The 26760-nt window shown below is 40.0% G+C and overlaps 1 protein-coding gene across 4 annotated transcripts in view; it reads right to left on the bottom strand.

The window, feature by feature from the left end:
• The window catches only part of whrna (whirlin a), a 167542-nt gene that overhangs the window by 22034 nt on the left and 118748 nt on the right, over window positions 1-26760 (bottom strand). For all 4 annotated transcript variants that reach the window (XR_003986236.1, XM_030436155.1, XM_030436157.1 and 1 more), the window contains exons 5-7: window positions 23870-23906; window positions 5974-6186; window positions 4503-4724 (exon numbers count right to left, since the gene is read on the bottom strand). Coding sequence is in view for 3 of the 4 variants with exons in the window: in XM_030436155.1 (XP_030292015.1) it covers window positions 4503-4724; window positions 5974-6186; window positions 23870-23906 (472 nt within the window). In the remaining variant the exon portion in view is untranslated. The remainder of the gene's footprint in view (window positions 1-4502; window positions 4725-5973; window positions 6187-23869; window positions 23907-26760) is intronic.

Below are 26760 nucleotides of genomic sequence, written 5' to 3'. Positions count from 1 at the left end.
GCTCACCAATCTTAAAGATTAAAAAGACGGTGAGCAAATAAAGCACGCGCACATAGACACACTCACACACAGCTATCATCTCTTCTTCCACAGGCTAAACACACATGCAGTGAAATCGATAAAGAACCATCAGCTCAGTTCAAAGCAGGATTTGGTAGCTCAATCTCACCGCCGTGGTGAAGGGGAGGTTATTTGCGACAGATCTGCAATGTGATTTCAGAGCAGAGGAGCAGAGTTCAGAGAGACGTTGCCCTTCATTTAACTCTGCCACTAAACCAAAACAAAAGCCTCATCAATTCAGCTTAATTACCCCTCGCTGCTGCACACGGAGCACTTACAGACAATTTATTTATCACAAGAGTCAATCGACTTTCTACATGCCGAGATGCTGCTTTGCACTGTAAGCACTCAAAGCATGCTGTGCCTGCATGTGTGTGTGATCGTGTTCATCACCAGTTACCATCCACACAGAGAGAGAGTGTGTGTGTGTGTGTGTGTGTGTTTGTGTGTGTCTCAGTCTACCCGGGAATCATATTAGGCAATTCTGCAGAACATGATTTACATCCAGTGACAGCGTTCGATGCAGGAAGTAGTGTGAAGTGTTGTGTTGTGAAAGCAGAATGGAGGTGGCTGTGATGTGTTTGACTGCAGGGATCAGATAAAACAATTTCAGCTCAATAATTCCCGGATTTGATGGATGTGGTGCATCTCGTAAATGAAAACCTGCCCTGTGTAGGTCTGTTATTGTGGAAAACAACCAATTCTCAGCTGTGATGCCTCAGGACGAAAAGACAAGCATGTCACAATTCCTGCACTTTCTGTTACAATGTCTGACAACGTCTGTGACATGCTCTTTGACATTTATGATGCCATGGTCGTTGAAACTGGTCGTTGTCCCTGTCTGCCCCCGTCATCCCTGCTGTCATCACTACTGTCACGCTGTAAGCTATACCTGGTTCTTCATGTAGTCTGACATGTCTCTCAGTTAAGTCACAGCAAGAATTTAAACAGCCATGATCCCCTAAACTGACATGGTGACCAACTTTAAAGACAAACGTTGTGAAATCTAGATCGAACACTGCACTCGCAGCTCTGATTCACTTTCTGTGATGACAGCAGGGGAGCCTGACTGGATCACAGACGTTAGACTGCAGCAACAGTGGAAGCAATTGTGAGTACAAAGACTATCGATCTGCCCACAGATGGTTGATTGTGGAAGGTGTTTTTTGGCACCTGGTGGCCTTGCAGTGTTTGGTCTATGCAAGGCTGTATTTAGCCATTAAACTGTGTAAAAAAAAAAAGCAGAAAAAAGAAAAAAACGCATTGTGCTAGTATTTGTGTTATTATTTGGCTGCAGGTGTCTGCACAGAGGTTTGTTAATGATGAGACAGAAATAACTGTTAAATCTTATCCTAAGAAACCCAGACAAAATTATTTTTTTAGAACTACATAAGGTTTTAATAAATACTTTTATCTTTGACATATTTTTCTGTGACAGAAATTCTCTCTGTCCTTTCCAGTGGACGTTATGCATCAAAGAATTTATTTGGGTCCCCCCATTTTGGCACGTTTTATTTAAAAGTTTCCATTACCGTAAAAAGGATTAAAAGAGACCTATGGTGCATTTTGTTTTTTTCCTTTTCCTTCAGTGTTTTAAATTTACAGGTCCTTGTGCATGTGAAAAGTCTTGAAAGTTAAAATGGTCAAAGTCTGCACTTACAGAAGCTTTTCTCTCCCACAGAAAACAGTGCTCATGAAGGGTCTGAAATGCCTCACCATGGTCCCGCCTTTAATATGTGACTTTGTGACATCACATTAAGTCATCATGTCAAACATTTGCATAATTTATGCCTAGCGGCTAGTTTGGCACGTGAGAATTTACTAAGCACATCTGGTCTGTTCCTGTGAGCATTGTCTTAGGCATTTGTGAGCTGACCAATCAGAGGAGACTGGGTAATTGGGAGGCGGGGCCTTAAAGAGACAGGAGCTAAGACAGAGTGTTTAAGCACTAAAACATGAAAACATGTTCTAGTAGTTACCCAAAATAAAATTATGAACCTTAAAATTAGTGTTATATGTCTCCTTTAACAGTTGTTCCTGAATTGCTTTTTATACCCTTGACAGATGGTGTCCACTGCAATGGAAAATTACATAATTCCTTCAACATATATTGAAACAAAATGTTCGCTGTTTTATTTAGGCTTTTTGAATATTAAAAACATTATGTTTAACTAGTGTGTATTCAAGCTGCAACTGTGTTATTGTGTGAATGTGTATGCGTGTGTGTGTGTGTCTGTGTGTGTGATAGTCTCAATGATATGTGTGTGCTGCGTTTGTTTGTGTACCTTTGCGCATGTGCACATGCACTGGTATGCAGTGAACTACATACCTGGTTGTGAGTGTGGTTCAAAAATCCAGTGTTGTTATCCTCCCAAACCAACCCAGCTCTCTAATCTGCTTAACACAGCAGTGGTAGCAGTCACCCATGGGTCCAAAACAGCACAAATAGACACACATACACGCGAGAAGAATACAAACGGAAACACACACACGCAAATGTTGTCTCTCTGAGGGGGGAGCAGAAAGGCAGAGAAAACCCTTCTGAATATGAAGGACTGTTTGGTGCAAAAATCTGCAGACAGTCAACAGCTTATCTCCGCGGTCAGCTTAGACACCGTGTGTGTGTGTGCATGTCAGTGTGTGTGTGCGTGGACATCTGTGTAATCAGTCATCGTCATCCACCACCACACATTCTCCTGCTGACACATTTACTACATACGAAGGCATTTGGTTTTGAATTGTTGGCACCTGTTTAAACTGAGCTGAACAAAAGGCTTCTCAGTAAACAACTGATATGAAACGACATACAAACAGAGCAGATGGAGAGGTGGGGCTGGGGCGATTATCTCCCAATTTGAAACAAATGTAATAATGACTCAAAAAGAATTTTTATCTCTTAAAGTGAAAGTGCTTTGCTGTGGTTCCAGAGGCTTTGAAATGCATAACTGGAGCAAATATTTCACTGTGAAGACTGTCTACAGTATGTTAAGGCATTACTTGTCGAAGGAACGAAAACTCCAAGATGCTAAACGAGGTTGGGAGAAGTGACGGCATAAAACAAGAATAAACATTGGTTTTGTCTTTCCAAGATGGAAATCTGCGTTGGAAGATAAATGTTTCTGCTATGTTTGCCACAATTTTTGAAGTAAAACATTTCAGAATTTTAGATTTTCAATTAAATTTCACCTACATTGAATGCCTCCCAAACAACAATTGTTTTCTTCTACAATTAGAAACTGATTACAGAAGTGGAAAACAAACAGACTCCTCTTGTGAATGTTTTCAGTAATCAGCTTGAGGAGAGGGTTTAATTGCTTTCTGGGCAAAATATAGTGCCTGGTGTTATCATTAACAGGCATGGGCAAACACTTTTGTTAAACACATTCAAACATCAACATAGATGCTGAATGAAACTCTTTACAATGAAACACTAGCTGTTCTTTTTGTGGTCTTTGCTCCCCCTCATAAAAAGAGCAGGATAATTCCTGTACAGTCACACTGTTTATTACTGTTTATCACAATGACTGTTGAGAGAAACAAAACACCTTCCTTACAAGCACTACAAATCCAAATGGAGAAAGAAGATCAAAAAAGAAGAAAACACTGCAAACAAATTCACTGCAAAACCACAAACCAAGGTGAAAGTCTGAGCATATGTACGTGTGTCTCGTACACATCTGTCCCCAGGGAACTTTACAACCCCCTGTTTAGTGTGTAACCTGGATGTCTGGGTTTGTGTTGGAAAGCATACATCACTCACAGCAGTGATCCCTACCTCCATCATATCTATCAGCCACAGCAGCCTCTCCTACAGGGGGTGGGGGGGTTGGGTCATTGAGGTGGAAGAAAAACACAACCTATCAAATATCATCTGAAAGACTTTTCAATCTCTACAGGAAGCCACTGAAACGTGTTATTGTTCAGCCTGCCAAAGTCCACACCAGGGCAGGATCTTTCTACAGCAGAATCTGTTAAAAATCCATGGAAATATATCACAATTTGCTCTCTGTCTCTATTTTCTCCAACTATCTTTCTCTCTCTCACACACACACACACACACACAGCCAAAGGAAAGTAAGAGTGGGCGAACAGTCAAACAGAGAGGGAACCAATCACAATCCAAACAGACAGTGAGGCAGACTACAAAAATAGCCAAGCTCAGGTGCTTCCATCAAAATTTGTTGTACTTGAATGCAATCTCTAAAAACCGCTGCACATGAAATATTCATTTTAAGCAGAGTGAGCTTAAGAGAGCAGCCATTTTTAGCACAAAATATCCACATATAGATACTTGTCGTGTTTCTACATGGCCCATAATTTTCAAATTAAAAGAAAAAAGAAAAACTGCTCTTCTCATCTAACCGAGGAATAAACATTTCTTTCTATATTCTTTCAATTAAGAATAGTCAGATAATGTCAGAACTACTGAACCCTCGGCCTACCCGTGCAGAGCTGAGAGTGGTGTTGGTCATGAAGCTGGCCGAGGACGAGGTCAGGGTATCTGGGTATGACACCATGGACAGGGAGTCTTGTTGGAGTGCCGTGGCTCCAGCAGTCCCCTGTCGCGCCTTCAGAGCCTGAATTTCACGACGCAGCACCAACCCGTCAAAATGCTCCAGGTCCTGTGGGGTGACCAGGCCTCGCACCTCTGACAGCAGAGAGAACTGAGGGGAGGAAGGCACAGAGGGGAGAAACAAGAGGGGAGGCAAAGGTATGATGTGACAGACATGGGTGGGCTGCACCAACGACAATAAACCTTATTTTTAGGCTGAACAGGTTTTTAAAGGGATCGTTCACCCCGAAATCAAAAACATATATTTTCTTCACTTACCTGCAGTAATTTTCATCCCTCTACCTTGTTTTGGTATGAGTTGCAGAGTTTTGATGATATTTGTCAGGGGGAGATGTCTGCTGTCTCTTGAATATGATGGAACAACATGGCACACTTGTGATTGCTTAAAGCGCATAAAAACTACATTTAAAAAAGTCACCATTCTCAGAAATCATGAGCCTGACAGACCTTGCTGTGAGCAGTTTCACTTAGGAACTATTTTCTTTCTACTGAACAACACTCAGCAACTGCACCCCCGCACAAAAGGACACTGCGTCTACTTATGGATGAGAGGCTTGTGTTGTGACAGCGTGGGATGTAAACATTAATATCTTTGGTTGAGCTGTAACGTTAGCTAGCTTAGTTAACTAGTCTCTTGTCCATGAGTAGGTGCACGCTTCCCTTTGAGCAAAAATAAAAATATAGTTCCGAAATGAAACTGCACTCAACAAGGTCTGTGGGTTATTTTGAGGGTCACAATTTCTGGAGATGGACTTGTCATTGAGTTTTTTAAAGTATTTTTGTGCCATCAGGTTTCGCTATATTAGAGAGAAGGCAGACAAATCCTTATCACCAATACCTCTTTTTGTTTTACTTATATGAATGTTTTAGTCTTTCATATGATTAATTTTGACCTAATTTTACTCTTATTTTAGATGAATTCCTTTTGCAATTTTGTACAAAAACAATCACTTGCGTAAGAAGGTTGTGCAGTAGCTCTAAATACTCTGCAAGGCTCCTGGGAAAGCTTTTTGGGATGTATGATACAGGAGTGTACTTGAGAAATTGGAAATAAAATGCCTTTGATTTATTGTGTTCTTCTACAAGGTGAACCACTGCAGACTATGAGAAAATCAAAAATCTTTTAAGAGCCGGGGAGGAAGGAAAAACAAAACAGAAGCGTGGGCATCGGCAAAAAGCCTTGGCATAAATCTGAGAGGGGCTCAGTAAACCTCAATTCAAAGCTCACAGCAATCACAAACGCAGACTGAACAGGAGAACCCAGTCCTGCATAAGGAGAGAGGAGATTCTCTTTTGATCTATTTCTTTTCTTTCTCAAACATGCCTCCCTCAGCTTTCACCTTTGCATGTGTGTTGAGCAGCTCGAACAGCGCCACGACTAGCTGCTCCACCCCGATGTGTCCATCCCGGTACTCCTCCACATAGTAGCCCATGGTCTGCCGCTCCGCCTCCGTCAGCAAGTGGCGTGCCTGCTCCTCCAGCATGGCCCTCGACTGGTTCACCAGGCTGGACAGGGTCACCTGAGAGCCCGCCACACCTTTGTAGAACCCAGGCTGGTGTAGGTGGAGGGAGGGAAAAAGAAAAAGACAAGAGATGGAGAGGACAATTTCATTTTTGTTTCATTTATTTATTGTAAGCTTATAATAACTGATTTTTATTTCATTTCATGTATGATGGAGTGAGAGGAAAAAACGATGAGGAAGGATACCGAAGAGGCGAGGAGTAGGTCAGCAGCTGTAATATGGGATTTTATAGGAAAATGAAGAGGTGGGGAGGATGAAGGAGAAGAAGAGGATGAGGGAGGAGAGGAGAGGAGAGAAAAATGATAAAAGAGTGAGGACAACAAGGAAGGAAGAGGACATGCAGACGTTTAGATTAGCAGGAGGGGAGAAACTGAGGAAGGAGATAGAAAACACTGGAAGTGTAGAAGAAGGAACTGATAGATTGGAAAGGAAGAGGGGGAGATAACCAAGAAAACCCAGAGGTGACGGGGGAGCCGGTGGAGGGTTAGAGGGGAGATGATGGCAGGAGCCCGGTCGGGGCGGACAGAAAAAGAACAAGAACATTAATTACACCCACATACAATGAACCACCCATCAGTCTTCTCCTCCCAAAAGTATAAATTATCGTGCTACCTCCTTTTTCCTGCTGCCCCACCATCATCCATTATCATAGTGCTGTGTGGCACTCACACCACAGATTGCAGCAGGACAGAGACTCAGTTCACACATGTAGGTGGCAGGTTTTTGTCTTTTTTCCTTAAACAGCTTTCATATCTGTCCTGCGTGTCAGCTGGCGTCTCTGCCAATCAGGAGAAACAGCACTCTGGCGCTTCACCGAGCTGCCAATGCCACTTCTCCGCTCCATATCTGCTCCTTTTTCTCCCTTTTCTTTTCTCAGTTATCTGCTCGGTAACATGCACCCTTTTCTTTAATTAACGCCTTAATCAAAGAAAGCGCTTCAAAGTCACAGCTCCGGGGTCTGTGTTTGTCTGCGTTCGTACGAGACGGAAACAGGAGGAAGACACAGGCCCGGGTGGCGACGTCTTCCCATCCTCTTCCTCCTTCGCTCTCTGCCTCCATCTCATCTTCAACTCTCGATCGCGCTCGTTCATCTGAATCATCGGCAGTAGCCGTCCCAGAGTCCTGGCCTAAGCAGAGCCAACTACTGTTTAATGCCCAAGGTGAACTCTGCAGCTACCCTGCCTGAATCTTAATCACCTCGATGCTTACCATCAAAAATTTCTTTAGAGCGTCCACGTCCCGGTTACTTAGCTCAAGGGCGCCATGGTGTGAACTGACGGGGACCACGCGAGGCCTGTGAGCAGTCAGTCTGTCTCTGGCAGTCGTATTAGAGGGCAGATTGGCACTTGAGGGAGCTAATGAAAACGGTCGTCACTCAACTGGAGTGGAACACCTGCCGTCTCCTGCTAATGAGGTCTGCATGAGAAGGCGATGGACGAGGACAAAAAGAGGCCGCTTTTACTGTAAAAGCACGATTTTACAGTTAATCGACGTCCGGTAAGCTGGTGCATGTGTTGGAGCCGTTCCATCTCTGAGGTCATGTTCTGGCTGGGTTTGCTAAATGCCATGATAAGCTGACTGGCACTTTTATCGCTGTGACCAACAGCAACAACGGCCACCATCGACATCCAGTCGATAACGAGGAAATCAGATGAAGCCGGATCAAAAGGTAGGACTCGGAAAATGTCACACGACTTATCTCTGCTATAGCTGGACTTCTTTTTAACAATACAAAGAGTAGAACAAAGTTTAGATAAAGCACAAAAAGGTATTTTACCAACTATGAGACTATTTTCCCCTGTGTTTTGTTGAATCAGAATTCCATTAGTCTAAACATTAATGTCTGGGACACAAAAACCACTCTCTCCCTGCACTCTGCTGCTGTCAGGGTCATGCTGTACAGCAGACTGCACTTCACTGCACCTTACTTATCTGTAAACATAGCTCAGACTATCTCATCCAGTGACTTTTATGCAAAACCGTCCTGAAAAACGAGTAAATGGCTGGCTGAGCTGCTGGACTGAAGAGGCTCACATGGTCGTCACAAACCTCTTTGTAGCAACAACCAGAAAACAAATGGGATGACTAACGCTGTTGGATTCAAGATGGTTTCTAAAAATGACATGAAGCACAAGAATGACTCTACTGGGTAAAAAAAAGAGTTGCTCTGCGGTTTGAGAAAAAGATCAGTGGAATTTCAGAGAAACAAACAAGCAAATGACGGTGAGATCTGCAAAACAGCCTGAGCAGTATGGTTCTGTTCTGTAACCGTTTTCTATACAGGCCTAGAAAGTATCGTTATCTATGTATACTGTTTTTCACAATAAGGTTGTGCTGACGACCCCGATCACTGGATCATACTTAGTAGGGCTGGGTATCACCAGGTACCTCGCGATACAATACTATCACGATATTTTGCCCACGATAACGATAATATCACGATACAGCGATTCTGCGATAATCGATATATTGCAAAAAATTTCACGATACCTGTGTCACTGAAGAGATTCAGAATTTATTGACTGCACTGAATCCATTTCACAGGAATTACAAAACATTGTCAATCAATTTCACATGAATGACAGCCAAGTAAACAAAGAGTATATTGCACAGTGACTGTTCTTAACACACATACTGACTACTATCATTATCTATCATTAAATATCTACGTATATGTGTGGGTTTCAGAGCTACTTAAACCATTTTTTTTAATTTTATTTGGTTGCATACCTATGTTTGAATAAAGATAAAGCTGTCCTCCGAAGAGGGGTTGTGGTGGTGGGCCGAAAAAAAAAAAAAAAAAAAGTATATATATTTTTTTTTTTTTAAACATTTTTAAATATCGATATTTGGCACCAGTGTATCGATAATGTACCTCAAGACGAAATATCGCGATATATCGTAGAATCGATATTTTGGCACACCCCTAATACTTAGATCTTTCAGGTGTTTGGGTTGGTTCTCACACAATATTTTCTTACGAGGTTGAGGAAAAGCACATGCCGTCAAAAATGTATTTGTTGTTGTAGATTAGTTGTGTATAAATGTAATTTCTGTGTTGCTTCAGCTTTGTAAAGACAGATTAATTTAAAGTTTTTCTGCTATTGCCACTGAGAATTCTGATTCTGATTGGCTGGAAGGTGTGGATTAACACCTATGACGCAGGTTTTTGATTAAAGTTCTAAATCAGTTGCAGGAACATTAGATTGTAGGTGAAGACAACAACACTGAGGCTTATCTAAGTGTTGATTACAATAAACAAAACAGTGTCGTGTTGACATTCATGCAAATTTGACTTCAAGTGTTTTTGACATTTATGTGAATCTAGACACCCAAATCAACCAACTGCAGGAGGAGGGAAGAGGACTTTAGTGATGTTAAAATAAGATACAGTGAGGAAGGTTAGTCTGCAGCGCTGATGTACATCTTCAGGGGGAAGAACAGAGGACAGGAGAGGTCATAGAAACAACACTGCATAGAAAATAAAGAGCTGAGAAGTGGTGGGTAGGAGAGGGAGGGAAAGAGTGACAGTTTCTCCCCACAGAGAGGCAGCCTGCATATGTGAGAGAGATCCAAATGTAATATTATCTCAGCTGGAAAGGCAGTTTCCATCATAACACTGTTCAGCAGAATGCAGTGATATTCTTTTATGCTTCAGATAGAGAGCAATCAGTGAAATGTCTCTATCTTCTTCGATTTAGAAATTTCATCGTCAGGGTTTTAGAACTCCAAGCTCAGCCCTGTGAAGCTCTTTCTGTTGTGACAAATGTAACATCTGTGTAATCTAGCATCTATATCGTTTTGTTTAAACAGAAAAGAGGACATAATACGACCCCATCACATCACAAGCACCGCATTTAATTTCAGAGGCAAGCAGATAATATGACAATCGACTTAGACAGTCAGACTTAAGTCAACAAATAAATTGGTAAATAAACAGCTAAGCAGATAAAATAATGAAAATAAAATAAAGGAAATATGCTTAGAAATTCATTGTGTATTTTTTCCTGGAATAAACAAATATTTACTTAATTGAAACCTTAATTTAATTATTGAAAATATATATTCAAAAACTTGCTACATTAAATGATAAAGACCTGTTTGCTGCGGCCCTTAATACAATCCAGATAGTCTTTTTTTTTTTTTTTTAGCAAACTACATTTACCACTTGACAAATAATCTTACCTCAAGGATAAACTAGTTAATTCATTTCATGTCAAGGTCTTAATCATTTGACAGATTTTGGTGAGCTGTCAGTCTTTGGAAGGCTGGGAAAAAGGAAAATGATGATGAAGACAGTCACTGGCCAATAGCCATCTTGTGTTGAAACAATCAAGGTGCTGTGTAGAATTAAGGTGTTTTATAAAAATAAAAATAAAAAACCCAGAAAGATCAAGAAGACTGTTCTAGAGCTGAAACCATTACTCGAGTAACTCACATCTGACACTAGTGAGCATATTTTAGCTAAAACAGGGGTTATAATCTCTTTTTCCACTCAGATACTGTAAAACCACTGTTGTTATGTGACCAACATCCCAAACTCAGGTAAAGAGAAGCAAACTTAGCCCACTGCACTTCAGTGAAAGGCGGTTCGGAGTGAATATAAAACCTTGTGTTAAGAGTATTTTGTTAAAAGTAGGCAGTTATATGTCCAAATATAATTTGATTACCAAAAACCAGGACGGGCATTAACATGAGCGCCATCCTATGTCATGGGGAATAACAAGGAATGTTTTAGTCACAGAAAACAACAGTGAAGAAAAAAGTATGAACTGTTAAAGTGGCAGAGAGCCATTAACTTCAGTCTCCTAACCTTTAATCACAGAGTAAAACAGGTCAAGAGAAAACTAGACGATACACTGCCAGTTAAGAGTCCGTGTATGTTTTTCAGCTCGTTTGCCATAAATGCAGTCAAAAGTACTTACTATTACAAAAGATTGCCTTGGTTTCTCACATCCCTTCAAACTGCCTATGTTTGTTAAAAAAAATAAGCCATTAATCTCTCACAGAGAGTGTAAGGCCTTTTTTTCGAGAATATAAACAGGCGAGGAGAAACTCGAAGAACGAAGAGAAAAGATTGCCATGCCAACACTGTAAAAGTCGATTGAACATGATGGTGGCACAGATTGTGTCTGACCTGTTGGGGCAGATCCTGGTATTTAAACATGAAGTCTATATATAACCTTTATTTAACTAGGAAGTCACACTGAGATTAAAATCTCTTTTAAGAGTGAGACCTAGCCAAGACAGGGTCACAATAGCAATGACAAGGACATGACAAGACCCCATTAAATCAAATCAAATCAAATTAAATAACAAAAGCAGCTGTAAGTACAAACATACATTAATCAAGTGCATACACAAGGTGATATTTAGACATTTATGAAGCACCTGCAGCTGGCACTGACCACTGCAGTTAGTTAAACTTGGCCTGCAGATCATTCCATGACTAAAGACCGCTGCAGAACAGGTTTGATTTGCCATCCTTTGATATGACAGAGGGCTCTTTGAACTGAAGCAGAAGACAGAAGTCGGTGAAACTTGCCTATAATAAGTCATATCAGATTGATCACCAGTTTTAAGTAGAGCTGTAACAAAAGCTTCCAAGCAACTACAGAAAGAATACGTGTACTGTACCTCTGCCATGTTGTAACATTACTGTCTTAGACAGACCCAACAAATACAATTTCTCAATTCTACCAGACCCCCAGCTGACAGAACCTTAAGGTCTATATGTAAACTTTACGAGGGTCTCTACACAGCCAGGAAGTGATGACAACAGACATATTTCCTACATCTTTGGATCACTCCACAGTGAAGCTGACACATACCTATATTCCCTCCAGGTGACTGTCTTCTGATTTAATCACATTATGAGCTGTAATGCTCCTCCATCAGATGGAGTAGTAAGTATCCATCATTGATAACAGTAACCGTAAAAGAAATGTGTTCAAGTCATGGAGTCAGAGCTAGTCTGCTGCTCACTGACGAGGCTCAAAGCAGCCTTTATCGCTTCACATTGCCAAGAATTGAAATCAGCCCTGCTTTATCGCAATACAACTGGTTATCAACTTCATCAAGGGGAGAAATAGTGCTCGCTTATCACTGCAAAAGTTTCTTCCAACCAACCTCTGTGCTTTAACTGTGTGTGTGTGTGTGTGTGTGTGTGTGTGTGTGTGTGTGTGTGTGTGTGTGTGTGTGTGTGTGTGTGTGTGTGTGATATTTTGCTCAGAGAGAGGCCACATCTGCAAAATTCTTTCATGCATCAGGAAATATTATTAGAACCAGAATCAATACCTGTGACCAGATAAGAATTTAATGTTTAAGGCAATTATCTGCTGCTCTTAAAGTACTCGATGATTTATAGTGCACAGCCAAAAAACATGAACCTATGGTTACAGGACTGTATGTTCAAGCACAATGTATCTCTTGATGGTAATGGTGGTGATATGTATTACACATTTGACTCATAAACACTGACAAAGAGAGATAATTTGGCATTTTTATTGACAGATTGTTTTATTTATTTTTACTATTTTTACAGTCTTACAGGTTTTCTGCAATTCATTTTTAAATTAGTCAAATTATTTAAATAATCTTTTTTAATAGTGTTGCACTCACAAAATGTGGGGGGCACCAACATCGCGCAAAATGCTAATTATTATGTGATGTTGCCTTACAAATAACACATAATACAGCTGCAGGTATGAGATTGTTTCATTCACTGTGTGGGAGAATGTCGTGATAGCTTCATAGGAAAGCTCAGGGAAGCAACTGTGCAAGCTTTAAACAGAGGTGGGGCAGCTAACCATACTTAGATACTTTTTTTTTTTTTTCTTAAAGATTTTTTCTGGCATAGACACCTTTATTAAGCAGTAGACAGATAGGAAATATGGGAGAGAGAGGGGGATGTGACATGCAGCAAAGGACCTCCAGACGGAATCGAAACGGGGTCGGCTGCGTATGTGGCATGCGCTCTAACCACTCAACCACCTGCGCGCCCACAAACTTAGATACTTAATTGTTCTAGCATAGCATCTTCACCGCATTGTTGTGTGTTGCTGTAATTAGCTGTAAGAGGATCAATGCTGCCCTGTGAGGCCAGGAAACACCCACTGGTGCTTGACGGTTTCTGAATAATGCTTTGTTACTGGGTTTTCTTTGAACCTATTAGGCCACAAGGCACAACAATTAGCCCATTCCACACTTGAATGAAAACAAGTGGTGGGATTTACACTGTATTGAAAGTGTTCTCTTCCATCCCCAGGGCCATGCTACTAGCACTGTAAACTATAAACTAAACTGCATTAATAATATGACTTGATGCCATTCAAGGACTTGTACGAGACTGCATAGAATGAATGTTGTGACATCGCACAGGTAGCAAAGCACACAAGCAACTTTTGAAACATCTAAGAGTTGAATCAACCTACAACCTGAACATGAAATGTAATGATAACTTTAAGATAAGAACTTCAGATTCAGACAACTCAATTAAAAAAAAATACAAGAACCCTCTCTTGTTATTGTCAAGAACCTGCTGCTTGGGGACATTACAGTGATGGCACCCATTAGAACATGTCTCTGAGGAAAGACTTTTTTTTTTTAAAGCAAAACTCTCACCAAAATGCAACCTAGGCTTTTTTTTGTGAATGTACCAAACCTTCGTATAAAAGCATAATTACGACGAAAGAGGCTCTTTTAAGATTTATCATATTTTGTTTTCGGGTCGAACTCATTTTCAATGGAGTGCTACGGGCACTTATGCGCTGGCATCTAAATCGCTGTTCTTAAAACACTAAGAAGGCTCGACACAACATGAAACTTTGCTCGTAGTATCACCAGGGTCTCTACATATGAACACAAGCATTGAGAACATTGTTTGTGTACACAGAGTTTACTTAAAAAAAAGTTTTTGAACAACTCATTTTAGCAGTTGCTTGTTCCAGACGGCGGCTAGCGGAACAAGCAACTGCTAAAGTGAGTTATTCAAAAACTTTCTTTTTAGTAAACTTTATGTACACAATGTTCTCAATGCTCATGTTCATGTGTAGAGACCCTGGTGATACTACGAGCAAAGTTACATGTTGTGTCGAGCCTTCTTAGTGTTTTAAAAATAGTGATTATGATGCTATCGTATATGAGCCCATAGTACTCCCATTGAAAATGAGTTTGACCCGAAAACGAAAATACAGTAAATCTTAAAAGTGCCTCTTTCGTCGTGATTATGCTTTTACATGAAGGTTTGACTCATACACATTCACAAAAACAGCCTAGGTTGCATTTTGGCGAGAGTTTCACTTGAATGATCACTGTCAAAGTATTTACAAAGTATTTTCATCACTTCTGAGCTTCCTCCAGTAGTTGATCTTCTTTCTGCTCTACAGTTAATTCCATGATAAGCTGTATGCAGACATATTTCAGCTGCAGGTTGCATCAGTGAAACCAGCTATATAACAGCTGAACCTGACCTGTTCCTTACCTTCACATAATCAAAACCTGAGTGTTCAGAGTGAACGAGCCCTATGTTCTAACCAGTTACGTCAAATAATCACCCATTATTGGTAAATGAAAATACAAATGTAAGCATCTTTATGCGCGTAGGCTAGTCAATCAGAAATAATCAAAAGAGAAACCGAACTGTGTGTGAAATGGAGCAGGTTGTTATGGAGGCTGATCCCAGATGGGCCCCCCTGTCTGCTTAGATTATCTCAGCTTGAAAGCGATCAGTAAGCAAAAATGAGCTAAGTGACAGAATGTAACAAGCGAGAACGCTGCCACATTAGAGACACTGCTTGTAAAGAGAATGCAGATTTACACACTTCATAGGCAGCTTTTTTATTATTACAAGCATAACCCAGCACCACTTCTGAATAGGCTGCCAAATCTTATCTTGACTCACACATTTTGACACTGGTTGTACTGTTCTTTTTGCAGTTAAAATCTGAATTGAAATTCTTTGCAGCCCTGAGGAACAGTAAATACAAATTTCGTGAGCTGAATTTGGATTTCTGTGGCACAATTCTCATCTAGTCCGAGAGTGTTTATCATTTCACTCAGGCCGGTGGATTTCATTCAGCCATTATTCACAGAATACCTATTTCCTTTAATTTCAGTCTCAACCTTGCTCATCTTTTTCCCTGTCCAAAAGCTAATGCAAAACAGAGGCAGTCTACATTTGTCCTTAGCTTTGGAGGCATTGGTTTTCAAAGATGGATTTATTGTTGACAACGCAGAACATCTTAAAAGGAGAGTACTGGTGCTTTTAAATCTGGGCTTATATGTATACATTTACTACTACTACTGCTACTACTACTACAATCTACTTGGAAAAAAGTTTTGGAATCGGCCCAGTAGATCGCCTCAGCTGGCAGCCTGCTGCCACAAAATCTTTTGGGCAACTCCAATTGTCAGGAATACATCCATTAAAAGTGCTTGTTTTTACTCAATTCGCGCTTTTTCTTTTTTTATTATTAACAAAATGTAAATCTAAACAAACTTTAGACATAACTGTGGCTATCACAGTTGCCAGCTGAGGTTATCTACTGGCCTGAGTACATACATTTTGGCAAGTATGAATCATTTACACACCTAAACATATAAATATAGGACCCAGGTTTAAAAATACCCACTTTAGGTTCAGCTCTGCAACTTTTAGGATTGAGTAACAACAGTGTTAATCTTTGAATACCTTCAGGTTGCAGCAAGACCTTCGTTTTTATTCCTGTCTGGTCACTGTATGTGCACTCCTGTTCACAAATCTGTTATTTCTATTGTCTTATGTCAGTACATCTATGATCAGCTTACTGACTGTTGTGCAACCTCAGCCTCAAATCCCAGTGTACCTTTAACTCCAAGAAATCACAGTAAATCAACAAGCAAATTAGGTTTGACTGACAATAGCAATATTTACCCTTGTTATTTGCTGCAATACATTTTGTTGTCTCTCAAACAACATTAATTTGCTCTAGACCAGTGCCCAAATGGGGTCAGAGCAGAATTAATGATTGAGAATTGCTTTGTGACCTATCCTTAATTAATTAGCTTATCGGTCTGGTTTGGCCTTTGGGCTGCAATTACACGATGGAGGGGGAGAGAGGGGAGGGTATTTGGAAAGACAGAGGATGTAACCGCTGGGATGCGGTGAATCTACAGGCATTATTTGAGGGAGAGACGATGAGAACATGCAGCACATTATAAGAACAAAAATCACTTATATTATTTAAGCAGCATAATCACCAGCAGATCATTTAAAGAGAGATTAATATCCGTGCTGAGGGACTTGCTGACATAGTGTGAGGTTAATAATGGAGGTCGACTGTAACAGAGGCTCTCTGACTCACACGGAGGAGCAGCAGGGCTGTGAATTATCACCTCCTTTCTTGGTGCTGAGCCCTAAAGCCCTGCTGCTACATATCTTTCCCTCGTAATGCCCTTTCTTTGCCTGTGTGTGTATGTGTATGTGTGTGAGACAGAAAGGCACACACACACACACACACACACACACACACACACACACACACACTATCATACAAGCACATTTGACACAAGCACAGAGCAGCAGCCAGTCCACCTACGTGCACTTTAGTTGTCTTGGCTTATTCTGAGCTTTTACTCTTTGACTCTCATAATAAAAATTGTGGTTTTCATCATTATTTTCTTGCACTTTTATGCCCTCAGAGAGCCCTTGCTGTTCTTACAAGATTCTTAAAGATTTCTAAAGCTTCTGAGAGCTGAGTAGGTTTTTCATAAGGCACCTGACAAACACAGTCAAAAGTGTGAGGACACCTGAATATAACACCTATGGGTGATTGCTGTGAACACCTGAAATCAACTTGGGCATTGTTTGCAATCGCCTTTGGTGTTCCAGGTCATTACAAAGGTGTTAGATGGTGTAGGTCATGGCCCTGTGCACCCAATCAAATTCTATACCAAACTAAGAGAACCATTTCTTTTTTATGTGGCTTTGTGCAAGGAGGGCATTGCCAGGTTGTAACAGGAAAGGGTCAAACACAGTGGCCACAAAGCTAAAACCACCGAATTATCTGCTTTTAAGAACTCCTCTTATCACCTCTTATCACCAAGCGAATTGAAATAGGTTGAACATACTAGGTGAAAATTAAGCTCGCTAGCTAACATGAGCTGTGTTAATTTTTCATGTGTAATGTCAATCTTTAATGTTATGAAAATGATGCCAACCTCCTGTAGCAGTAGTAATGTTAATGTAACTCTCATAATTGTAACTGATGAAACATTTTAGATATCAGATACTGAGCATCGATTTTCAGTACCCTTCTAACCACTTACAAAAACTAGGCTACCGTGCTTCAGAACTATGTGGTTGCGGTTTGATCAGATTTGGTTGACAGCAGCATCTTCCTAGCAACTGATCAAATAACCCAACAACCAACATCAGCTTCTGACATTTTGTTAAATTCTGACTGCTGTTTGTAAACTACCTTTCTGAACACCTTTAAGGTACGGACAAAAATCAAATAATAAATATCTAATGTGAAAGAAAAAAATAGGTTTTTAGGTCTGCCAGATAATAGTATATTTATGTTGGACCTCATTGCTCAGTCAGAAGCTGGGTAGGGAAATAGAGGCTAGAAAATACAACTGCAACATGAGAAGACGAACAAAAAGACATCAATAATAAACCTACAACAACCTGGCAATACACACACACGCACACACACACACACACACACACACACACAGGCACAACCATTCCCACCTCTTATGATTGTTTCATCTGAGAGATAAACAGACAACATGTATTTCATGAAGGTCAGTCTAAAGGACGGGGTTTGAATTGAAAACACAGCATGGTTCCAACAGCATGAAACAAGACCAACAATTTCACCCTGTTGACACATTGTAATAACAGACATTAACAAAATCACCTCAATGACCATGAGGCGTTTGCGTACTGCAGAGACATTGTAGAGGACAGAGGCAAAGGTAAAACTGCTGCTTTAAAGATATTGACACTGATAGACAAGGAGAGAAGAGGACCTGCCACTACTGTGCTGATGGTGTTACTGCTAGTGGACATGATAATCAACATGGTGGCAAAGGAGGAAGTTTGGTGATGTGGAATAAACACAAAAAATGCCTGTATGGGAAGGTGGATGGTCGAGTTTAACAAGAACAGCCTTTCCATTCAGGAAGTCAGATTAATAATTCAATAATTAGTATAATTATCTCTCATGTGGTTGTGTTAGTCACAGAAAAACAAGACAGTGATCATCTGTAATAGTGTCTTCAATTTTTTGAACCAGCGCAGCACTGTGAACTTCGACTTTTCACCAAAATTGTGTGATATAGATAAATAAACATCCGCAGACTATATCAAGCTAGATTATGTTACTAAGCAATAACCAGCTGCTAGTTTAATGCCGACGTAGTGGTCAAGGCCTCAAAGTACAAAGCCATTTGCAGTCTATTTGAATCTATTTGCTGTATACAGGTAGTTTAATTTAACAAAATATTTACACATTATGACCCACTTCTCTATAACAGGGCCAGGCACATTTCATGTAAAAAAAACAAAACAAAAATAGAAAACTGCCCTTTTTTCCACTTCTTACAGCAGATGTCTGGGCATATACACACCACTTATGCTCTGTTCTCATGCTTAGTGTAGCTAGTTTCACTGACATTGGAAGTGTAAGGGTCCAGCAGCCACTCCGTTAATGGTCTGAATATGTTATGTGTTCAGTGTAGCCAACCTGTAAGATGTCAACATGTAAATCTGCTCAGCGTTCACATTACAGTTTGAGCATTCAAGAATGCTGACATTAGCATATGACTCAAAGCACTGCTGTGCATAAGTACAGTCTTACAGAGCAGCTAGCATGGCTGTAGACTCTTAGTCTTGATAACACAAAAAAGAAAAAGTGTAAGAAGTACTTCAATCCAACTGCTGCGTCAGACAAAGGTTGAAGCAATGAAATATTTCACTGCAGCAATAAACCAGAACTATGGACTGTGGTGGACTACATATGGCAGACAAAGCTGTCCTCAAACCAATACTTTAAAGACTTGCCTCAGGGCATGATAACCTTTCTGGCCTGACTATAAATATCTCTTGAAGGGAAAAAGATGAATTAGTGCTATTTGTGAAGCCCGGGGTCACAACATATATTGCTAACATGAACTTTGAGGCTGTCCATTTTATTATCTGAGCCAACTGCTCTGCTCTGCTTTACATAAAGAAAATAAGGACCAGACTGCCGAATACATTTAATTAGGAAACCATGTTGTCATTGCTACCGTAAAAAAGAGAGGAGAAAATCAAAGAAACATGAAGCTTTAAGGCAATGATAAGGATTTCCTTTGAATCTCAGGGTGAGCTTGTTCTCTGCTCTCCCTTCATTCAGGCATGTCAAAGTGAACTGTCAGTGTCTCACACTTGATGAGACTTTTATATGACGGGTTGCTTTAAAACCTGAGTGGATTGCACACCGTCTTATAAAGGTTACTGATCCATGACATCACCTTAGCTGGGAAATCAGGACGGGCTAAAACTGCATCAGCATGCACGTGTTGTCATCTTACATTAGAATAATGGTAGGGTGGCTGAGGTCAATTTGCCATACCATAAATCAGAAATGCTATGATATGTCTGCAACTAGAGTTGTGGTTAAAAGTTTATATACACTTGTAAAGAACATGCATATTATGGCCGGTTTGAACTCAAATGATTTCTACAACTCTCATTTTTTCTGTGATTGGATTAGTGCAATGCATAGTACTACACAAAAATATACGCACAGCAACTTGAACAATCAATATTGGTGATTATAGAAAGTTGTGTCAATCAAATTGTCTTTGTAGCATGGCCTCTTAACTTCTTCTGAGTAATTATCATTGATTTTTTGGGCCCACTCTAATAGGGCCTTTTTGATACAGCCATTAGACTCAGCCACAAACACTTCAATGGGAAAATCTCAGGAAGGAGCTCAGGACTGATCTGAAAGAGCACATTATAGATTTGAACAAGTCAAGAAAGTCACTTTGATTCATTTCAAAGCAATTACAGGTCTCAAGATCAACTGAACAAACAACTTTTTTCAGTGTTGTGGGGGGAGAACAGGTAATGTCCAGGGTGAGTGGGGTCTTTAACAATACAGCTGGCCTTCTTTTGGAGTCAGCCAGTTTAAATGTCTTTAAGTGGGGGTAGTGATCTTCCCGATGATACGCTCCACTGCTCTCACCACCTGCTGCAGGTCCTTCCTGTCCAGTGTTGTGCAGCTGGAGAACCACTCCATGCAGCAGTAGGTCAGGAGGCTTTCTATTGTTGACCAATAGAAGTTGGTCAGCAGGTGGTGAGGGAGGTGAGCGTGCTTTAGCTTCCTAAATAAGTAAAGTCCCTGTTGGGCCTTCCCCACCTGATGAGAGATGTGTGTGGTCCAGGTGAGGTCGGCCAAGATGTGAACCCCAAGGAACTCACCCTCTCTACCTCCTCTCTGTGCATGTAGAGGGCAGAAGAGCTCTGGGCATTTGGATTTACGGAAATCCACAATCAGTTCCTTGATTTTTGAGGTGTTAAAGTCCAGGATATTGTCCGTGCGTTGTGAGATCAAACAGGACAGTGATCCCAAACACACATCAAAAGTGGTAGAGGTATGGCTAAATCAGGCTAGGATTGAGATTTTGGAATAGCCTTCCCCAAACTCTTGACTTAGACCCCATTGAGAAAATGCGGACTGTGCTGAAGAAATTTGAAGAAAAAAAATCGAACCCACCAATTTTGTTAAGAGTAGTGGTTACAAAAGGTATCAAAAGCACATATTGAAATTATCAATTAATTTGCTCAGACCTATCGTGAATTTTTCTTGTGACAAGGTAGCGCGTGTTCCACTCATCCCATCCAATAAAAATGAGAGTTGTAGAAATCATTGGAACTCAAGACTGCCATGGTATTCTTAAGAGAATCTAGAGGAATATCAGTACTGTGAGAGTGCACATGTGAAACTTCGGAAACAAGACACCAGTCAGACAATACAATACAACTGCCACATCAAAGCCTCGAATTGAACTTACCTTGATTTATACTGTGAAATAAAGAAGAAATGCTCTAGAATCAAAGTCTTAAAAGTATAAAAGGGCAAGGAAAATACAGTAACCCAGTATTTCTGACCCTCTCATCATCTAGCCCAGGTGACAGTTCCACCTCAATAGCTGCAGTTTGGCTCCTCTCACAGCTCAGGCAATTTTTCATCAGAAAGAGTTATTTCTCTGCAACACTGGATAAGAGACTGGATGGGGAGGCGAGTGTCGTGTAAATTCTTGGTGAAGATGAAAGCAACCAGCTGGTCATAAATTTTCCTGGCTGACTAGAGGAGGCTGCTGAAGAGCCTTCTCACACCAGACCATCACAAAGAGTAATAAAATAAAATCCTCACATCAGATTATTCACATGCCATTGTAGCTGCAGGGCTTTGACTGACACCGATAACATGCTGTTATAGTATGATTATAATTTAAATGTAAACAGACATTGGTGCAGAAAAATAGGAGCATTGTAATTGGTTCAAATGCTTTTCAATGACCTGTACGTTTTCCTTTAGTGGTTGTGCAATTAATGGCTGTCATTCGCCAAACTGAAGAAGCACAAGGTTGTTACATCACCACAACATTTTTCAGTTCAGTGGTGGCATGATTTCATGCAAAGTAATGTTCATTTTGTTTCCATAAATTTCAACTAAATATATTGGTCAACAACAACGAATACAAGACGGAACCAATATCATTAAACACCATGACTACAGTATATCAGGGTACAATGTATCATACAAATAAAGTTTAAAATAGCAAAACTAACCAAAAACTATTTTCTCTGACAAAGAGAGACAATGGAATATTATAGGCTGTGTTTTATTATAGAGCCGTTCCAAAAATGCAGCAGGGCAAGTATGTACTGAATGGTAGACGTTGTTTTTTTGCTAGATTGCAAAGAGCTTCGGCAAAAGCAGTTTGCTTCAGTTCAAAACAAGTAGCGAGCTAAAAAAAAAAAAGACAACAAATAAACTTGCAAACATAAATACTTGGCTACTATGCACCTAACACCTGTGCAGTTAAATGATTAACTGGTTATATTTGGCATGTCTCTGGGGAGATAAAAATGTTGTGTTTGCTTGTCCTTCACATTACAACAAAAAATAAATTGGATTTGGCACCAAAATGAATTGCTTACTGTCTGAGACTAAGACTCAATTCTAAAAATACCTGAAAATCAACTCTTACATCAAGTCAACGGAAAGACATACGTGAAGGGATTTTTTGTGGATGCAGTCTGAGCTGAAGTGAAGATAAGGTAAGTGGCAATGTCAAGATGATCTCTGACTTAATCAAAACATTGTTTTTCCCAAAGCTGTACCAACTAAATTAATGAAAAACAAAAGAAAGTCGACGTAAGTAGAACTTCTACTGCTTGTTAGTTTTAGAACTTAACCATAGAATTTGGAGGCAAAGTCTATTTAGTTGTTTAGGCGTATGACGGTTTGTTGGTTTGGTGAGTAAACCGTTTTCGCAGCCTGCATATAGTTGAAATACTAAAGCAAAAGCTGAATGTCCAACAGATTGTTAAGACTCTCACATCACAGAGCTCCTGCACCTCGCCTTTCCATCCTAGTTTCTTTGTCAAAGGGCACTTTTGACAAAATGGGCAGGTAATCACAGCTACTGCTGTGAACAACTGTGGTGCGTTGTATGGCAACAGGTCAAAACAAATTCTATAAAAGACTTTTAAATCTTCTTTGGACACAAGTCTGGAGGATATATGTTCCTCTTCCTCCCAGAATACCTTAATGATCCATCGTCTCTCTCTATATGTGTTCTCTCTGCTACCGTAAATCGCCTCTCCCCTCCGTCGAGAGTGGACTGTCCATCTAAACTTCCGTAATGAAAAGTGAGCTCCCCCACTCACCTTCCTCCCCTTTCTCTCACCCTCTTTCTTTCTGTGCTGTCAGCTGCTGTCTCTTCCAACTTTCTTCTCTTTCCTCTCCCTCTATTTCTCTATTGCAACACACACTCTCTTAGTTTACAAAGTCACAGAGAAGTCAACAGTAACAACAGTAGAAGGGGACTGTATGGTGAGTGAATTAAGGACAGCATGGTATCGAGTTATAATAAAATTTGTTCAGCTTAAATGTTAGATTTACATTTTAGTTTTCTATTCCGTGCATTTTCCTTCTTTTTCAGTACTTGGCACCTACATTAGCCACAGTGCAACTTAGAAAGTGAAATCACTTGAGGAAGTTTATCAGATTACATGCAACTTCCTCCGTAGACTTTAAACTACTTTTTTTCCAATATGCAGTAGTACTCCCCAAGCCCTGTAAACACACTTAATGTGTAAAAATTGGTTAATTTACTCTTTAATAAAAGGAGGAAAAAATGCTCATGTTTAAGGAAAAAACAAAAAGAATGAACTTTTCTCAGCTAAGACACTGTGATCCGACATAAAAGGTGAGACTTGACAGGCACAGCACATTCATTCCCAATCAAGGACAGCAGACTGACAGAAGAGTGATCTGTGACACCACTGACCAGTCGTAACCCTTCAATTACATTTTCCAGGCCAGTGGTGGAGTTAACATACGGTCTGACAGGTAGACAGACAGATGAACATGTCCCAAGAGAAATGCTGAACACACAACCACACAGATAATCCTGTATTTAGTGTGCACACAAACAATCTCACCTTTCCTGCTGCAGAGGCTCCTTTGTCCATCGAGAAACTGCAGAGAAACAAATAAGGAGGACAAATTAACCACTGAGGGAGAGTTTAGTCCTTGTTGGTATGCAAACACACACACGCAAAATGTTCCCTGACAACATACACTATGTGCACACATTTGAAATCACATGTATTATATTTACTGACTGCCCGTAAATTCCGACTTTGTAAATAAGAAATTCAAACACTGGACATCAGCCAAACATATCTGACTACATACAAAAAAATCATGATGCACCTAAAGAGACAATTCCTCCTAAAGTTGAAAATACATAACTGTCCTTCAACCTGTGGTGCTATTTATCCATATAGACTGTTTTACATACATTTGCGAAATCAGGACCCAGTTACTTAAGATTATCCACAGACCTTGTTGTGAGCAGTTCATGTCAGAACTATTTTCTTTCAGCCAAACAACATCTGCCAACTATATCACTGCACAGAATGAAGAATTCATCTTCTCATAGACGAGAGTCTGGACACCTTGCAGGATTTAAACATTAATGGTGTCCTCCTTGCTTAGCTAGCTAGCTTCTCATCTATGAGTCGATGCACGCTCCCTTCTGCGCAGTGATGCATTTGGCACTGATTGGGAGAAAGAAAATAGTTCCCACATGAATCTGCTCACAAGAAGGTCTGTGGATTTTCTTGAGTAGACTGATTTCTGGAAAGAGATATGGCTGTTGAGTTTTTGTTGAGCTGTTGACATTTTTTTTGAAATTTGGGTGTTGCACTCAGAAACGATGAGCTTTAACTGCATTCATGAAGCAAACTGTGATAATGATTAAACAGTTAATAGTGCACAGCTTTTTTCACCGGTTTTCGCACTGAAACTGTCTCACTGTCCTCTCTCTCTCTTTCTCTCTCTCTCACACACACACACACGAAAACACATACGCACACACACACGTACGGTTTGGAGGCAGGAATGGAAAAGAGGATTTGAAATATCTTGACTGACAGCTTTTTATCTTTTTGAATATATTTATCACAGGCTGATGAATGCACAGCACCACAGATTTTTAAATCTTCTTCATGTCTTTCATGTTCTTGTGCAATGTGCCAGAATCTGCAGCACTTAAGGCATTCTTTACAGGAAACATGAAGTGGGCATGTCTTCCAGTCAGGCTCCTCAATAAATGTAAAGCACATACATCAAAGTGCATGTCACAAACACACACCAACACTCTCTCATCTGCAAACATAAAAGCAAGTGTTTTGAAACACTTTATTCATTTTATCCAGATCCATATTCCTGCCTGAATGAAGTGATTCGAGTCGATGTCTTCACATCCTCAAGTGCCCACCAAGTAATAGGCTTTAAATCCACAAGTAAATGCCACAATTCACAGTGCTGCCATCAGGGCCAAAAATAATGAAAAAATATATAATTCAGAAAAATACTGCAGTCCCCCTTGCAATGGCACATTAAGCTCAGTGTGGAGACCTGTTTCAGGACTCAAATTCAATTAGTCCTGTTGAGTTTTGAGACCAACTCAGCCGGTAATTCTCTCTTCAATGTGATTTCTGAAATGTCTTCTCCCTGGCTGCTCCCTTTGTACTATCAAATAATTGGCAGTGTTCAAGGAAGAGACACTAAATTAAATGCTGCGTGCAGCACTATAATCTCACTGATTAAAAAATATGCAACTCTCTCTTTTTTTAGAGATAGAATATTACTCCAAATTTTAGATATTGGTGTATTTTTTTTATTATCTAAAATGTAATGGGGATCTATTAATGGTATTGATTTAAATGTATGTATGAAACATGCTAAAGACATAAGTTGGTCAGTGAAACATTATTTTAACTGCATTTGAGATTAAAATTCAGTGTTGTGTGCAAATCATTTATATGTATTCTTGACATTTATGTTAATGTATTTGAGCCCTAAAATTAAACATTACTGGAGTGACACAAATGTATACATACTGAGAAAAAAACATCTGTCTCTACTTTTCAGCTGTGTTATCGGCTGAGGTGCAGAGATTCGCTGTGGACATAAATGTTAAATAGCTCCGTTTGTTTTGAAGAATCAGGGAGGAATAAGAGGTTTGAGTTGTCGGGCTGATGGGTAGGGCACTATTGTGTTGATGAGAAAATGAGTCCGGCATTTACATCAGACTTTAATTTGGTTGTTGGGGATCACAGCTATTCCAGGTCATGAGCTGCATATGACTTGCTCAGGTATGGCATTTTGAGAGGAGCTCTGGAATTTTTACAACACAGCTGCATATTAAATTTTTTCATTCATTTTTTTTGCCAAAAATGTTGAGTGTGAGTTCTGCCACCTGAGAAATGGACATCTGATCACATTAGGCGGTTTAGTGTAAGAAGGACAGGATGTTTTTTCTTGGTGCTCTCTTTATTATCTCTGGCAAGTGGTCTTCCTGCTGCACTGCTCTCAAGACTCTTTCTTGTGCCAGTTCCATTGACTTTAAATGTTGTTAAAAAGGTGCAATTTAGAGAGTGAAGGATAAAATCTTCTGTGATTTCATCAAAGTGCTCAGTGATTGGTGTGGTTAAAAAAGTCAGATTAAATTAGTGTAGCCCACAGACATGTAAAAATAACATGTCAAACTCATTTTATTGTGTAAAAAGTTAATAATAATAATAATAATAGTTCTTCACTTGTTGGTGACTCGTGCATTTGCATATAACCTGCACCAATATAATCTAGGTGCATTTCAGGTTTAAACCCAACTAATAATGGATAGTATTTAGTTGAATAAACTCTTCACACACATTTGACTAATCAGGAAACTTTACATAAGCTAACAATATCACAAAGTGTCCCTCCTGTACTCTTAACAATGGCCTTCTTCTCTTCTTAAGCAATGATTCACAGCCCAAAC

Source organism: Sparus aurata, chromosome 12 (assembly GCF_900880675.1).
Source record: "Sparus aurata chromosome 12, fSpaAur1.1, whole genome shotgun sequence".
Classification (NCBI taxonomy): Eukaryota; Metazoa; Chordata; class Actinopteri; order Spariformes; family Sparidae; genus Sparus; species Sparus aurata.
Note: the sequence above shows the minus strand (reverse complement) of the source record. Positions and strands in the feature narration are given on the sequence as shown.